Genomic DNA, 16,920 nt, shown 5'->3' on the forward strand with positions numbered 1-16,920 from the left:
ATCATTGCAAATTGCCTAGAAATTTGAAGTGTCTTCAATCCAACATTTTACACTAATATTTCTTGAATGTTTATCATTACTTATTATTCGAACTCATTTTTACCTCCCCTCACCTCCCCCCGTTGTAAATTCGGTCTTTTTTTCTGGGCCGCCTATACGTCCAACATGCGTTAATCGTCTATTTTTTCTTAACGGGTTCTCCTCCAAGAAAAATTTTTTCCAATCAACGACATAAGCGCAAACATTACCTGTATCACTGGTGCTCTCATTGTTGGTCGATTTGTCCGAGCAGGAACCTGTCCCGATCGCGTGTAAGAGTTGCGAACCATGGAAAAATTGTTGGCACCTAAGCCAGCGTATCACGAAATTTATGTGGTGTGGAAACCTAATGGAAAACATGGAGTTCCGGGTAAAGATTGCGACTATGAGCGTGATCCCACTCAACTTCTCCTAATCTTCCTGAAAAACGGCGTGGGAACGACATTTGTCCCTACGAGATACGTTAGAACGCGCTTCCTTGTAAACGCTCGGCTTCCGTCAGCAGCTTATTCTGGATATACGTGAGTATGCTGCGAAGGAAAACTCATTGATCATCGACCCGCCGCTCATGCATGCGACGCGTGCCCAAGGGTGGCGCGTTCTAGCGTTCCTACGTACCTCGTAGGAACAAACGCCTTTCCCACGCCGTTATTCCGTTATTTAGGGTGAATTGAGCGAAGCCACGTTCGTATTGATGAGCTACCTATACAAATTAAACGCACGTCACAGTAAACATTAACATATGTTTATTTATTTGGAAATGCTGGGCACCGCTAGTGCATTATCTACTCAGACACACAGTGTTAACAAATGTTTTGATGCAAGTTGGTTTGTTCATTCAACAAAAAACAAAGATAAGCAACGATAAGATTCACCCTACCCAGATTCCAACGTATTAGCCGGGCGAAATTCTGTTCTTCTACCAGTACAACACCATTTCTTTATGGTTATTCTAAGCAGTAACTCACTTCGAGGGCGACGATGTAAGCCGCCTTCCAAAGACTCAGGCGATGTCCCCGAAAACTGGATATTGTATAACGTTTTGAAATTCAGTAGCCCTGCTAGGCTAGAAATTTCCCTGCGCTGGATGGCTGCGTATCAAAGGTAGGTACATTACATTTGTATATTTGTTGCATTATTATTTCATTGTATATTCCATTCATTACATTATTCATTACATTTGTATATTTATATTTGGTAGCAGAGACACTAAAGATTCTGGATTAATCACGAATTTGAATATAAAATAGCGAACCCTCGGCACTTGGCATCAACAAACAGCCCCTTTAACAAATAATAAATAAATAAAATAAAATAAATAAATAAATAAACTACTGCTTAAGCTTCGGATAAATCCCTAGAAAGGAAAAAAAAATCATAAAAAAAATACGTACTGCATAAGAAGTGTAACAACAAAATTTGATAATTTACATTTTAATATTTTTTTGCATTCTTCATTATTTTTTTGGAAATATTTTAATTTTTTTTCATTTTCTTAACACTACTTAGAAATATCATATATATTCACAGTATAAGCATAACATTTATGTCTATAGCAAGAAGAGATTATGCTTTCATATCGGGCGCTAAGTAAAAAATCTAAAAAAAGAAATAAAAAAGATAAGAAAATAAAAAAAAATAAAACCAAATGCGCAATAAATCTCCACTCGCTGTTTATACTTCTCGCTGAGGGTAGCAAAGAATGAATTAGAGATGTTAGATTTTTTTTTTTGGAATTTTTCTTTAGATCCCTATCATTTGAACCGCATTTTACTTCACTTTTTTTCAGAACATATAGCCACGGTATTTTTATTTTATTTTATTTTTAAATCGTTGAGCCATAGTTTACTTTTGTTCAGATCTCGGTTTAGAGGTTAGTCGCCCTATTAATTATTTAATAAATCCTCTTTTTAATGGATGAGCTTGAGGTTTCGCTCGTACAGATTCTACGGACTAGCACTAGCTGTTTTCGCTGCTTTTGGCGATTGTTTGGCTGTTCGGCTACCAACAAAATGCATTGCTGACGCGAACTTACACATCTGCGATGATCCGATAGATGATTTTAGTTTTTTGATCGAAATTCCTAATAATTCTGCCATTTTCTACATTTCTATTGTCTCTAATATTGATTTCGCGCTTATAAATTCGCCTTTGTTTTTTGTTCGGCGATCAATACCGCTATACTGATCGCATGGACGTGGATCCTTAACGAATAACAAGGATTACTTTCTTTTTGCAAAATTAGGGGACCCAAGGTCGCTCTCTCGCTTATTTTCCAGAGAACCTTTTTTGTTAATGAAATCTTCGGAGTTCTTACCATTCAAAAAATCAAGAATAAGCCAAAAAAAGAGAAGAAAACAAACGTGATTAGCATTAGTAATTCGCCTTATTTGCTAATTTTGAAAAATTATAGAAAATTAAAGAAAACGCAGCTTCCACATGTGTCCGGACGAGAGTTTTTCAATTATTTAACGATTCTTTATATCCTTCAAAATAAAATTTAAAAAAAAAACCAAATAATGTCGATCAAGTTGTTTTACAAAGAAAAAAATGCTAAGGTAGATAAAAGTGAACGTAGCTCCCGCATGTATCCGGTCAAGCGATTCTTTCTTATATGCTCTAAAATAAGAAAAAATAAATTAAATAAAGTCAAACACGTTGTTTTACAGAGGAAAAAATAAACTAAATAGATAGATGGATAAAATTAATGACTGTCCAATTCCAATCTCGAAAATAGCTATCCATTAATGCTCTCAGGATTGATGTACAGGTGTGTGTGTGCGTGTGAGCATCGCCTCCGCTGTGCTTTACACAATTCTTTGCGCTCTCCATTGAGGCTGAGGATCCACTGGTTGATTCCATCTCAAAAATCTGTGTCTTCACTTTTTAACGGTCTCTTAAGGGCATAAAGTTTAAAATTCTAAAATTTTTATCTTAAATTAATTAAACTCATCCACAATTAATTAATTAATTAATTGTGGATGGAGTTTCCGCGTTGAAGTGATATATCCAGCCGCTCATCTGCCGAATTGCAGAGATCTTTTTTATTGCACGAACTTCTTTTTCTTCCAGGATGTTCTGGAATCTTGTGGTGGTTCAATATGAGAAATATCATATTCATCATATTCTTTTATTCGGGCTGCTCATATTGTACAGGTATGTGCTAGAGTTAGACAGCTGTGGTGGTTTTCAGTGGTCAAGGTGTAGCAGTGGATTTTTATTTCTTATTGTTTTTTTTTTCTGGTGACGAGAAATCGATCTGAGTTTGAAACTCTGAGCTTTGAATTTGATCTCAGAACTGAGAAAAAAACTAAAATATTTTCCTCTAACGGAGTAAAATTAGATAGACAAATAGGAGAACGTTGGCCTCGCTTGAGGAGCTTGGAACTTTTTCGGATTTTCTCCTAATCTAATAATATTCGCTACGTCTTTTTGCTCTATCATTATTTGTTTTATCAAAGGGGCAGCAGCTACGGTCGTGGAATGAAAAGATGGTAGCACTGTCTCATTTTTTCTTATTTTTTATATTTTTCGTTGCCTGATTTTCTCATCTCATCGTTTTTTTATATTTTGTACAATTTTTCGCACTCGACCGTGCCTGAGTTGTTTACATCCCGTTCTTGTACTGATTCTTGATGCACTGTTAAAGATAATTACCTCAATACTGAACTAAGGTCCCAAAAAGAGTGGAGGTCTTGAAATCCAAGGTGAAAGCGAAAGCAAATAAAATTTTCCCAATGTTACACCTTGCTTATTGTTGTTTATTGAAGTCATACTTAAAAATATGAGTATTAAAGGATTTTTCCAACTATTTTTTCATATCTCAATCAATAGCAGGACAAAAATGTATGGAAAATAGTCTCAAAATAATTTTAGAACTTTCAAAACATTGCCCAAACTTGGATTTTAAAATTTCGTGAAGTGAGATTTGTGGCAGAAACAATTGGTCCCATTTTTGAACTAAGAAATAGAAAGAAAGAAAATCATTGTTAGTATCAATATAACTTGCTTGTCCATTTATTCCAACTTCAAAAAAATCCAGCGAAGAACTCTGAAAGGAATTCTATCTACTGTAAACATTTTCAAGACTCTGAGACTCTTTTTTTTCCTTTTTCAGTAGTCTTTTCTTTCCTTTTTCAGTTTAGAAGATTTTCTCCCGATTTTCCCTTTTTTTTCTCAACATTTACAAAGTTGTCCGGATAAAAATTGGTAGTTGTTGTTGTCGGCGTTGATGTTTTGATAAATAGGTGAAATAACCAAAAATGCTCAATGAGCTCCTTTTACTAAAGCATTATGGTGGTTCTGAAAAGAAAATCCATTGTTTCTAGATGGAATTTATGCTGAGCATTCATAAATTCGGCTCAGTCCGTGTTGCTCTTTACTTCTTTTCCCAAGTTTGTTGATGTGAACATACAAAACACTGTATTCTTCCTATTAATGATATGAATACGGTACTTATCCTCATGAATGCAGTGAGCATCATTACAGTAATTACTGTACAGCCAGATACATTACGGTAGCCGGCTCCGCGTGCTTTCACCTTGGTGACGACTCGATAAGCTTTCGATTGGTGATGAAGAGATAAAAATCGGAATTGGTCTCAGAAGAAGAGAGAAATATCTCGTTTTACGGCGAAAGAATCGCGCTGATCGGGTTTAAAACATTCTGCGCCGACTATAAACGTGCACTTAAAGCGCATAATTTCCCGCAATCCATTACAGCGTAGCCGGAGCTTTCATATTTTGCGGATTAGAAAGCGGGAACGAGGACATCCGAAACGATGAGGAGGTGACACATCTAATCCGTCAAAGTGTGGCGGCAAAAAAGGAGCTGGTCGAACGAATCCAGGTGGTCCTCAATGAGCGTTGGCTGCGCCGACTATAAACGTTGGCGTTGGCTCATTTTTAACGGGGAAAAATGCCAGATTTTTTAGGCAATGTATTTTGCGAACTCAGACAATGCCGTATTCAACGAGACTGATCTTCGAAAAGCGATCGATCGATATGATGTGAACATGTCGGTGAAGCCGGCCATACATCGTGAGAAGAGATGGGATCTATGGGGTGGATTGTACTATGCCGGCACAATCTATACTACTATTGGTAAGCACCAAAAATCGATAAATAATATTTTTATTGATTGGTATATGAAAAATCGATAAATAATAATAATTAATAGTTGATATAAGATTAATTTATATTGTATTAGCATTTTGATATTTAATTGATATACGAATATATGATTAATGGTGGAAGCTCCGAGAAAACAGGTTTGTTTCCTAACTTCCTTAAATTTTTCCATAATTTAATAAACTTTAACTAATAAACTTTAATAAACTTTAATAAACTTTAATAAACTACTTAACTTTAATAAACTATAACTTAGCACTTTAAATTGCTAATGAGAAAGTTAAATTAGTTTAAATTACACTATAAATTAACTTTAAATTACTTAAATATTTGATTTCGCTTAAGCTATATTTAATTTTTATAATATTTAACTTAAATAATACTTAATTTAGGGGAATCTTTAATTTCAAGGTGATCAGCACTACAGTATCCTACATGTTGTAGGAATATTTTTCATAACCAAATAAATTAGGATTGTGGTTCGAATGGGAGTCCCAGCGATTTCAGCACCTTCTAGGATATGGTGACTTGACAGCGGTTACTTTTTGGGGACGTTTATTCACAATGATCTACGCTGTGATGGGAATCCCTATGGTGATCAGCATACTCAACGATTGGGGCACAATCATGTTTCATGTCGTCGATTGTAAGTTTATCTCTTTATTAAAATCAATTATCCGAGAAAAAAAAACGAGTAAAAGAATTAGGAGTAGGATTTGACGGCCTCTGCTTACCTCCAACTAATAACGAAATATGCCATTCTTCCTTTCAGTTCCAGAATTTCCAGTTCTGTGTCGCACAGGTGTTAATTTTTTTCAGACAGAGCGCTAGAATTTATGTTTTAAATGAAACATGCGACGTGAAATGCCGCGAAATGATTTTTGCTCGGATTAAAGAACAATATCCGTGATTTTAAAGGGGCAAAGGGAAAGAGGTTCCGCATTTTCCAGAATCACCCGATTCTGTTCATTTTAAAAATGAATTGTTTCATTCTCGATTGTAAGTTTATCTCTTTATTAAAATCAATTATCCGAGAAAAAAAAACGAGTAAAAGAATTAGGAGTAGGATTCGACGGCCTCTGCTTACCTCCAACTAATAACGAAATATGCCATTCTTCCTTTCAGTTCCAGAATTTCCAGTTCTGTGTCGCACAGGTGTTACATTTTTTTCAGACAGAGCGCTAGAATTTATGTTTTAAATGAAACATGCGACGTGAAATGCCGCGAAATGATTTTTGCTCGGATTAAAGAACAATATCCGTGATTTTAAAGGGGCAAAGGGAAAGAGGTTCCCGCATTTTCCAGAATCACCGGCGATTCTGTTCACGGTTTTTTACTCAATTAGTTGCCTTCAGAAGAATGAACGTGGCTCAGGGAATATTTCAATTTGAAAAAATAAATGTTTAACGTTTAAAGAATTTTTTAATACAAGAATTTCTAGTGATATGGAAGAAGAACTTTCGCGTTATTTGTGATCCAATAAAAAATTTGTTTCGATATCGGAAACGTCATGATTCACAGGAGGTACGTTCCATGACACTGTAATTGCTTATGATAAAGTTTACAACTTTGTTTAAAATTAAAAAAAAACGTTTAAAATAAGTTTGAATGATTCCTGGTCACCTTTGGTTCCACCGTTGGGACCACTTCTGGCGCACCCCATGATTTCCACTGGTGCATAGGAGCATTTGGGTCATTCCATTAATGAAATAAATATCAAATAAACAAAATAGTAAAAAAAAATAATAACAAAATAATAAATAATAATGAAGCATTTTATGCTTTTTAATTTTTTTGAATTATAACCAAGGAAACCATTTTTAGGCTCTTTACTATTTTCTGTTTTAGAATGTACCCCTTTCCATTTTTTTTTTAATTTTTCTGAATCATAACCGAAAAAACCATTTCCAATCTTTCTTTTTATTTTTCATAAAATCCTTCTTCATTCTTCTCATAAACTTTGACCATCGTTCTTCCAAAAATCCTCTCTCAGACTCTAATTATTTTGTTTTTTATTTAAATTATTCACTTATATTTATGTTTACTGTTATGTTTAACTTTTATTTTTCTAGCAGTTAAAAATACAAGAGGGATGGAGAGTTTATAAAATATCAAGTATAGGATGATACTACATAAACTACTTATATCCCTCATTTACTTTATTTATCGGATTTCTACTCACTTCAGTTGACCATGTTCTATTTTTTGAGAGTAATAGCAGTACGGTAAAGTCGTTAACATCTTTGGTCATAAGCGGCAATCCAATCATTAGCTTGATCCTTGATGAAACGGCAGTTGTTCGCTTGTGTTGAGTGCAGAGCGGACAAATTGAGCTCAGTTTACGCTGAAAATATTCGCGCTCGACGTCATCCGATACCCAAACAACATGGATTGCGCTGTAAAAATTTCACCCGTTGACCATAGGACGTGTTTTTGTTGAAAATTAACCGGAGCGAGACCAATTTTAATTTTACTGCCCAACCGTCCTTGAATTTTGAATTCTATGCTTAATGCGCAGCTTTTTTTTTTTAAAAATTAATTTACTCAAACTGTAACCAGGACTAGTATGGAACTTTCTTCATCAGCAGCTAACGTTTCGATGCTACCTACTTCGTCAGAGCCTGGAAAAATCAAAGGCATCAGTGATTTATCTTCTCAACTGCGTCATCACCTTACAGAAAACATTCGAACGATAGGTAAACTCAAGGAATACGGTAGTGCTTACCTCATTTCTTGAATCTGGTAACGTAACAGACCATCATCACGTAGCACCACCAAGGCATTTATAAGCGACCCAGAAGAGATCAATACCAATCAATACCAATCTTGGGTTAGCTACAGCTCAAGCTAATCAATTTTTAAAAAAATCATTGTGATTTGCTTTCAGCAACAAAAAATCGAGTATTTACTCATCTTAGATCGTCCATTTGGGATACAAATGAGGCACATCCGGATCTAGTCAGGAGAAGATTTATATATTATTACTATTACATTATTTGTCATATTAAATATTACTATGAGATTATTATTATTATTATTATTATTATTATTACTATTATATGGCTTATAAGGAGAAGATTTATATATTATTATTATGTATATTATTATCATATTTATTTATTTATTTATTTATCTGAAAACGCCAACAGGTGTGCCCATGGGTGTATGTAGTGCAAAGAGTGAGCAAGGAACTTGGCACGAATAGGATCTCCACTACGCTCCGGAAACTTCACGGATGTTAGGAGAAAAAAAAATTAAAGCTATTTATTGCAAATTAAAGAAGTTTCCACTTTGTTTCTCCTTCAAGAAACACTGAAACACTGCACTACGAAAAATATATTAAATTTTTTCCTAGTGATTGAATTTCTGCATGGAAATTTTTACAGTGAAAGGCGATAGGAGTTTGTACGATGAGCAGTTTCCTACGTTAATCCTCTGAGATAACGCACATTCGTTTCCTCCCATCCTCAAAACGAGAACAGCAGAAAGATTGTAAAGAAGAGGCAGAAGATGAATGATTGGTTTCGTTTCGGCTGCTGGGAATAGATCCTGGGAAAAAACTTATTCACGGGCACATTCACACACACAGAGAGACACGAGGAATAAAGGGATTCTTTGAGTGTTTTTGTATTTGAGTCATTTATTTTTGTATTTTTATTATTTTGTATTAAACTATTTTTTAAAACTTTTTTTGTTTGTTTTGGGATGAAAAGCGTTTAATAATTTTAATATATTTCCGCTGAGTGCCTTTCTTTACAGAGCATCTGTGAAAACGGCGTGGCAACGCTTAGTGAGCGACTTTCCGGAGATCCAGATGATGTGGAGCCAATACCTTTTTTTCTGGTGGTAGTCGGTAGGAAATTCATTTTTTTTTTCGGGATAATAGTAATGTTTCCACGGCTGAAACAAATAGTGTGATCGTATCTGGGAAGAGACAGATTAAAAAATGAACCTGGACAATTTTTAAAGGAGTAAGGATACCTCTTGTGCGCCTTTTCTGAACATTTTTCCATGGATTTATCCCAGTTTCAAAAGCAGCGGAAAAAAGTGGTAAATATAATACAAAAGCTTTAGAAGTAATATAAAAAATTATAGGATAACATAAAATATAATATAAAATAAGAGTATATGCTGTAAAATAGAAAAGCTATACAGTACATAGTAAAAAAATTTTGGGAACAATATTTTCAAAAAAGTATAGGATATAATATAATATAAAATAGGAAAAGATAATATAATATATATAATATAAGATAGGAAAAGAAAGTAAAAATAAAACTAGAAGAAAAATCTTCAAAGTGTTCTCGATTGATTTTCTTCTGAAAAAAAAGCACCTCTAATTTTTTCTTAAAATTTTTTAGTGTTGGTATTCTGGATGTTACTTTGCTGCACCGTATTCGCTTTCTTTGAAAATTGGACATTCTTTCAATCGCTCTACTTCTTTTTTATTTCGCTGACCACTATCGGTTCGTTCTTTTCTCTCTTCTCTTTTTTTTATTTCCTTTCTCTTTAGCTAACTCGTTCGCAATAATTCAATTTTTTTTTTACTTCTACAGGATTTGGTGATGTGACTCCGAGCCATCGTGTGGCTGTGGCGAATTTTTTGTTGATTTTGATCGGCTTGTCGGTGGTGTCAATGTCGATCAATGTTATTCAAATGCAACTTGAAATTTTATTCGCTAAAATTGTAAAATCAATCGATTATGATTTTAAGGTGAACCTAAGTGTAAGCGGTAAGTTCACAAAGAAATGCTACAAATATCTGAATATATTCTTTATTTTAGCCGATGAACATAAAAAAGTAGCAACGTTGGATGACTCGGGCGGAGTGGAATGTGGACCATCGGAGTTACGTCCTAGAAAAGGTGTGGAATATTATAAAGCCTGAGTGTAGTTCCGAACTTTGCCCAAGTCGAAACCACTTCGTTTTGTTCCCGTAGCGGTTCAGCTTTCCTTTAAGAATACAAAAATTAAAAAAAAATAAGAAAGAATATGAAATATATTAAAGAAATATTTAATGAATTTTTAGTTCGTGTCCCTGTTGATGATGATTTTTTTTCGGGTTTGTTGCTCTGGAGGACAGCTTATCTTTGATGTGGTGACCTTCAGTACCGGTGATCAAAGCTTGATCTCTGAAATTTTAATTTTGAATCAGCTGTGGTTGTCCAGAAAGAACCACGAATCCAGCGGTAGTGAGATCCTGTCGGAAATTTGCCGACTTACGTCGCACTTCTTTGTGCTTGTGCTGACTTACAGTAGGTATCCGGCGATACTCGGCTTGGTAAAACCCTCGCTCAACTCTGCCTTCTGGATAGTATCCAGCCACTAGATGAGCTGTAGGGATACGTTCACATTCAGCTACGAATCGCCGCTTTGAACGCTAACCGCTTATCCCACTCTGAAGATCAGATCTTGTTAACCACGTTGTAGAATTGTTTTCATAAAAATGAAAAAAAAATCATGCGGTAACCTGCTTAAGGTAGATTCAACTCCAATCAAAATCCTATCTCATCCTGGACTTCTGGAAAATATCTCCTAATTTTACACATCCTCTCTCGCCATGAGAATGTCTTTTTTCAGCTAGTGACACTTCGCTAAGAAAATACAGCTCCATCTTGATCCAGCTTGATAGGATTTTTCTTAATTTAATCTTACAATTTTTTGCTTGATTAATCTTTCGTTTTTTTTAAAGGGGAGCCTTCTGAGCGTCAAAATTTTTAATTATTTTTGTACCGGCCAAGGAAATTGTTGCTGACCCTTTCTGATCTCCGGAAATAGATTGGGTTTAGAAAAAATTCCATGAGACCAAGTGTAGGCTTGGGAAACTTCTCGAAGATTCATTTCCCAGAGATCAGTGGCATATTCCAGTCAAAACGGTCCGATTTATTGTGCAATGCTAATTATTATTTGGGATTATATATTAAATTTTGGAATTTTCCATCGCTTAAACGTGACTGCGAGGGTATCATTGCAGCGTAGCCAGTGTTTCCCTCCAACGAGAGAGGTAAATCGCGTAGAGATCACTCGAACCTCCACCAAGAGCACTATCGGATCCACCATAGAGAGTATCTTGGATCTTTTATTAGGTCGTGGCTCTAAGATTGGGAACAACAAAGGTTTTTTTTCAACAGAATGAAACACCAATTTTAAATCCGTAAAAAAAATCCTTGGAAAAAAGGAAATTTGTATTCGTACATTTTGTGCTTCACGCCGAAGATGAACCTATTTTCAGAGCACGACGTTGTGAAACAGTACGGGGAAACGATGAATGGTACTGAACGATTTTTGATGCGATTTATGAGCCATCATCAGTAAGTGACGAGTCCATCAGTATATATACTACTCATGATCAATTTACATACTTTTCACGCAATGTACCGAACAGTTCCCATAGATGGATACGATTCAGGTTCATCAAATTGTTTACCGAGCACAATATCTCCCTTATATCCGATCTATCTCTTTTTATCCTCCTCTTATCCAATTTATTTTTTTTAAATCTCAGATCCGTTTGTGGTTTCTGAACATTGGTAAGGGCTGAAGGATTTATGGTTACTCAATCCGCTTGGGGATCCGCCACCGCGTTCACTTCCGTTCAAAATAGTTTAAGGTTCTCGAATGTGTAACTGGCCCGTACAATGGCTTTCAGAGGCTAACCGATGTATCACGTCAATCAATTCACCAAGACCGAAGGGTTTTGTGGCACTAGGGCGGGGCCGAACCTCTGATCGATCGTCCAACCATAGCGCCGCCTCTTACCGACTGCTCTACATTCACCCTACCGAACATAATACTTCTTTTTATCTGAGGAGTATACGTAAGATGTTTTATCAGAGGGTTCTCATCGTATTTCTTGTATAAAAGAACACATATTTGAGATATTGATGTAATTTTTATCCTGGCCCAAGGCGCAATCGTAGCCATTTTTACACGGGGTATAACATCATTGAAATCTCCTCTACAGAACCGCTTACGGGAGTCCATTAATCTTCTCTGGCTCCCTCACAAAAGTATGATCGGGCCTCAGGCTATCACTTAAAATCACTGATTTAAAGTGATAGCCTGAGGCCCGATTATACTTTTGTGAGATCATTTTATCATTTTATCCTCATTTAAGTGATACCTGTAGTGATTTTAAGTGTATCACCCTCAAAATTGCCTGGACGAGTTGTGAGAAGTCTTTGGCAAACAAACAGCTTAACATAACTACGAACGAAAAGTTACACGGATTTCTCGATGAAAATCCGGATCGGTGTCGAGGTTTGTCTCAATCGCGGATGCATAACAAATTGTCGTACTTTCCCAATTCTTAGGTGATAGCGATGAGGAATTGGACTCAATCCTTATCTAACCTTATTTTTTATGAATATATGAATATTCTGCGAGGTTTGTTCTAAATGTTTGAATCTCTGATGTGAAAATTCCCTGCAACTAAAGTATTTACTTCTACTTACACCAGATTTACATCTACTTACGCGTCTTCTTAAAATCATCTTCTTAAAATCTTTCTAAAAAAATCTTCTTAAAATCTTTTTGTAGGAGAAAAATGTTAAACGATAAATTCGAGGATCGAGCAAAAATGAGGAATAAATGGACGCAAACTGCAAAACAAATAAAGGTAACAATTAATTTTAAGGTAACTATTGTACATGTTGCTGTGTAAACATATATATTCGCTTAAGAAGCTGTTTTAAGGCTGCATCTGTGCAAACTACGGATAAATATCAGGATTTGGTTAATTTCGCCCCGGAAGAAGAGGAAGAGATTCCAACAAAGTCTCGAATAGCCACCAAAAGGCTCTACATCTACAATACAGGAGAATAGTGATCAGCCTCGGCTTACTCTGTAGCCTTGGAGTAATCAATACGAGTACGACTGTCGTGTTTTAGGAGATTAAGGTAACTTTATTGAAAAATATCACCCGAAGGAATTTTCGGGAATCTCTCCAGTAAAATGTTTCAAAAATGGCTGCCAGAATATGAGAAAAAATCCTTTTAAATCCAAGAATCGAAGACTGTAGAAGCTCTCAAATGCTCAATCTACCCAACGAAGCAACTCTTTACAGCAATGAGAGTGACGAAATGAAATCGAACGGAAAAGATTAGCTTCGAAACTATATGACAAACGTTTTTTTCTTTCATATTTGCGAGTGGGGCTTTCATCCCCACTTCTTTAGGTGTAAAGAATTGCATCGTTAGGTGAATAGAAACCGTTCTTAGGACCTTTAATTCGTGGATTCATGGACTTTTTTTACGTTTTTGCTGCGATACGTGCAAAGAACTTATCGAATATTTATTATTATTGGAGGAAACTCTACTGCATTGAAAATTTCTCCAAATTTCCCATCTTAAGACGAAACACAATAAATTTCATTCACTCCTTCTCTTCTCTGGGTGTAAAAATTGCATCGTTGGGTGAATTGAAACCATTCTTGCTCCTGGGACCCTTAATTCGTGGATTTGTGAGAGTTTTGTTCGAGTTTTTGCTGTTATTTTTGCAAAAAAAAACTCATCGAACCCCATTTATTATTGGAGAAAACTCAACTACACTGAAAATTTTCCCCCAAATTCACCCTGCTGCCTTCCAGACGAAATATAGATTTGAAGTATTTTTTTCATGGTCCCTTTGTGTGGATCCCTTTGTGGTGCTCGCTTTCATTTAGTGCATTGTCTCGTTTCAAGTAAATTTCCTGCACTAACATAACTGGACGTAATTGAGTTATTTCCCCTAGCATCCTGTAGTTACAGGATATCGAGCGTGAAGCGCATTAATATGATTCGCGCCAATGTAACCGTGTACTGTAACTCAAGCGTAAATGTTTTTCATTATTTTTACTATTATTTCATACCATTATATTATTATATTGTATTTATATTATTGTTGTTTTATTTACATTATTTCCTACCATTATCTCTATTTTTCACATCTTTAAAGGAAGCAATGGTGGAGATTCTTGATACGGTTACCTTCTCTCTATTAGTAGGTAATTACTCGTAACGCAATAGCCAAGTCTTGCCGTAAAAACGCAAAACACTCGCCATCCAGAAAATCCGGAAAATATATGGATCAAAAGCAGCAGAGCATCAGTTGAGAATTGCAACTGATGAAAAATTCAAACTGAAAAAAAAAAACTTTTTGGAGTCACTTTATAAATATCTCATCCTCTAACCCCCAATCGTTTAGGTATCGTCCAGGTTCCACGTTTCCTCGATGAGCAACGAATTTTTCCAGGACCTCCTCACTACTTTTGTATTTTTTTTTATGTTTCGTTTTTAAGCGAATCGATCAATCGATGTCGATATATTTTTAAAATATTTCATTTCATTTTATTTCTAGAGTTCTATTTTTCTATTCTTAGTGTATCTAAGATTATTCCTCCTCGAATGTGAGGGAATCTAGCCTCCTTATCGTCTTTTCCTATGTTATTCTATAAGGTCCCAATAAGGTTTCGATACTTCCACCTTTATTACCTTATTTTTATTTACTGGTAATGTACAGCTTCTTTCTACATGATAATTTCTCCTTATTTTCTTCTCCTTATTTCATCGATCATAAAAGCTCTTACATTTGCATATCTTTTAGCACGAATCCGATAAATACACATCATCATTACTTTAATTGTACTGTAATTCTTGCAATAAACATTAAATTTGCCCTTATTCTGAATAAAAGGTGTTAAAATTTGTTCTCTCGTCATTTCTTGGAGTTCTCATTTCTCAATCCTCGGATTTAGAGACCTAATTAAGAAAATTTCTCAAGTATTTTTTTTAAATTTCGTGCTCATATGAGTTGAACCACTCTACTATGTATACCACAGCTGCGATTACTCTAACATTTTCGATCTCAATCAGGCTCTTGTAATTTCTGCAGAAAAAAAAGTTGCAGGATGAAACCAGATCCACCTGCGGTACTAAAAATAATGGAAAATCCACAAAGAAACCCACAATTCAAATAAGATTTTGTGAAATTCGAAGGTAAAAAAAAATCTGGAAAATCTTACTTTAACATTAGAAGAATCACGAAACTGATGTAGTTGGGAAACTCCCGAGAAAATATGGCGAGTTCGGGGCTTTCATTAGGACTACGAGCGTTGCACCGCTCTATTCCTTCTAATCGTCTCGAAAAACGGCGTGGGAAACGCTTTAGTCCCAACGTGGCACGTTAGAACACTCTTCCTTTCGCGCGATCCGATCCCCTCACAAACCTATGCATTGGTTTTTTTACCTGAATAGGCTGGTGAGAAAACCTCATTGATCTTCAGCCGCTCGCTCATGGACCCATCGTTACTGGATAAAAGTGGAGCGTTCAAAGGTAGCTCGTAGGAGTAAACGTCGTTTCCCACGTCATTTTTAGGGCGATTAGGGAGAATTGAGCGTAGCCACGCCCATATTCGTAATCTACACCCCGAACTCTATATTTTCCCACAGGTTTCCCAGCGTCTACGTCAGTTTAGTGGTACGCTGCCTTTAAGGTTTCATATTACAACGCCGTGTCAGCGCCGTTGACCCGGTTATTTTCGGTCTTTTTTTTTTGGTCCGTTATCAGGAACCTTTAACGGTTGCCGTAGTAGTGGTCAAATTTTCCATGCTTTATTAGTGACTTATTATTATTAGCGTTTTTAAATCGTTGGGAATATTTCGAGGTGGACGGGACAGCCTCACCGGCTCTTCTCATCCAAGATGGGTTCTCAAATCATTCACATCGCCCACACTTACGATATCCACAGATTAACAGCCTACTAGTATCCAGTGCACAAGAAACTTTGAGTTTACTTCAGCTTTGAACACCCTTAACACCATTAACTCCTTCACCCTCCATAGCTTAGAACAAACTTTTGGTTATCTTCGACAAAAACAATTTTCAAGGATTTCAAGAGAAGAAACAAAAATAATTTAATTTATTTAGTATTGTATCAATTTCTGTTTTCGATTTCTTTATTGTGTTATTATTATTATTTTATTTAACCAGCATTTATTCTAATTATTCATCGCAGCGGAATTATTTGCCTTTGTTTAGAGTGTAATTTATTTCTTTAATATTGCATTAATATTTATTTTATTTGTTGTATCATTATTATTCAATTTATTCAGTATTCTATTAATTAATTTATTTATTTACCCTCATTCTTCATCGCTGCCAGTCTTATTTGTCTTTGTTTAGTGCCTAGTAGCATTAGGAAAGGGAGATTTCTTCACTTTAAAACCTAGTCAGGGAAGAAAAAAGAAAGTGAGATAATGAAAGAAAAAGAAATAAAACTAAAGAATGAAAATTTGCTAGGTATCACAATTTTGCAATAAGAAATAGTGAATAATTTCACATCTATTCTGTTTTACGGTTACAACCAGGTTCTTTGCACATTCACGTACCGAGCACACTTTCAAATGAGTGGAAAAAATAATCGATACAGTATACCAGCTACTGGAATCAGGTTTCCCGAAGATTTTCAGCCTGGTTAAGCTTCAAACAAAAAAATGGGACCTTCATTTCCCACCCTAGACTAAGGGAGCAGAATAACAAGTGAAGCAGATAGCAGCAATCAACAGAGAATTTGACGTTCTGGCAAATCGTACATTTATCCCTTACTTTTTCAGTCCTTATCGAGGTGAATTTAAAGTCTCAGCAGTTCAAATACGAAGTTGTAGAATAAATAAAAGAATAAATAATAAAGAGAAGTAATAGAAATGAACAATTTAGGGTAAATTCTATTAAAAAAAAACGTAATTTTGAGATTAGCTGAAGCATAGACTTAGGC

The 16,920-nt window shown here is 35.5% G+C and overlaps 1 protein-coding gene across 2 annotated transcripts; it reads left to right on the forward strand.

Moving 5' to 3' along the window:
• Nucleotides 1–982: 982 nt before the first annotated feature.
• Nucleotides 983–14,382, forward strand: RB195_012644 (uncharacterized protein; the record flags this gene model as incomplete). 2 transcript variants are annotated; one of them, XM_064202109.1, is made up of 14 exons in its annotated part: nucleotides 3,113–3,195; nucleotides 4,761–4,887; nucleotides 4,973–5,141; nucleotides 5,686–5,814; nucleotides 6,610–6,692; nucleotides 8,928–9,021; nucleotides 9,530–9,634; nucleotides 9,725–9,901; nucleotides 9,953–10,033; nucleotides 11,401–11,479; nucleotides 12,708–12,786; nucleotides 12,864–12,943; nucleotides 13,058–13,066; nucleotides 14,352–14,382. In XM_064202109.1, 14 exons carry the CDS (start codon nucleotides 3,113–3,115, stop codon nucleotides 14,380–14,382), a joined length of 1,326 nt encoding a protein of 441 aa, XP_064057990.1. The 2 variants fall into 2 exon arrangements, with proteins under 2 accessions (XP_064057989.1, XP_064057990.1); XM_064202108.1 differs by lacking the exons at nucleotides 13,058–13,066; nucleotides 14,352–14,382 and adding an exon at nucleotides 983–1,143 and having other exon boundaries at nucleotides 3,112–3,195; nucleotides 12,864–12,992.
• Nucleotides 14,383–16,920: the final 2,538 nt, after the last annotated feature.

This window comes from Necator americanus, chromosome V (assembly GCF_031761385.1).
Source record: "Necator americanus strain Aroian chromosome V, whole genome shotgun sequence".
In the NCBI taxonomy this organism is placed as follows: Eukaryota; Metazoa; Nematoda; class Chromadorea; order Rhabditida; family Ancylostomatidae; genus Necator; species Necator americanus.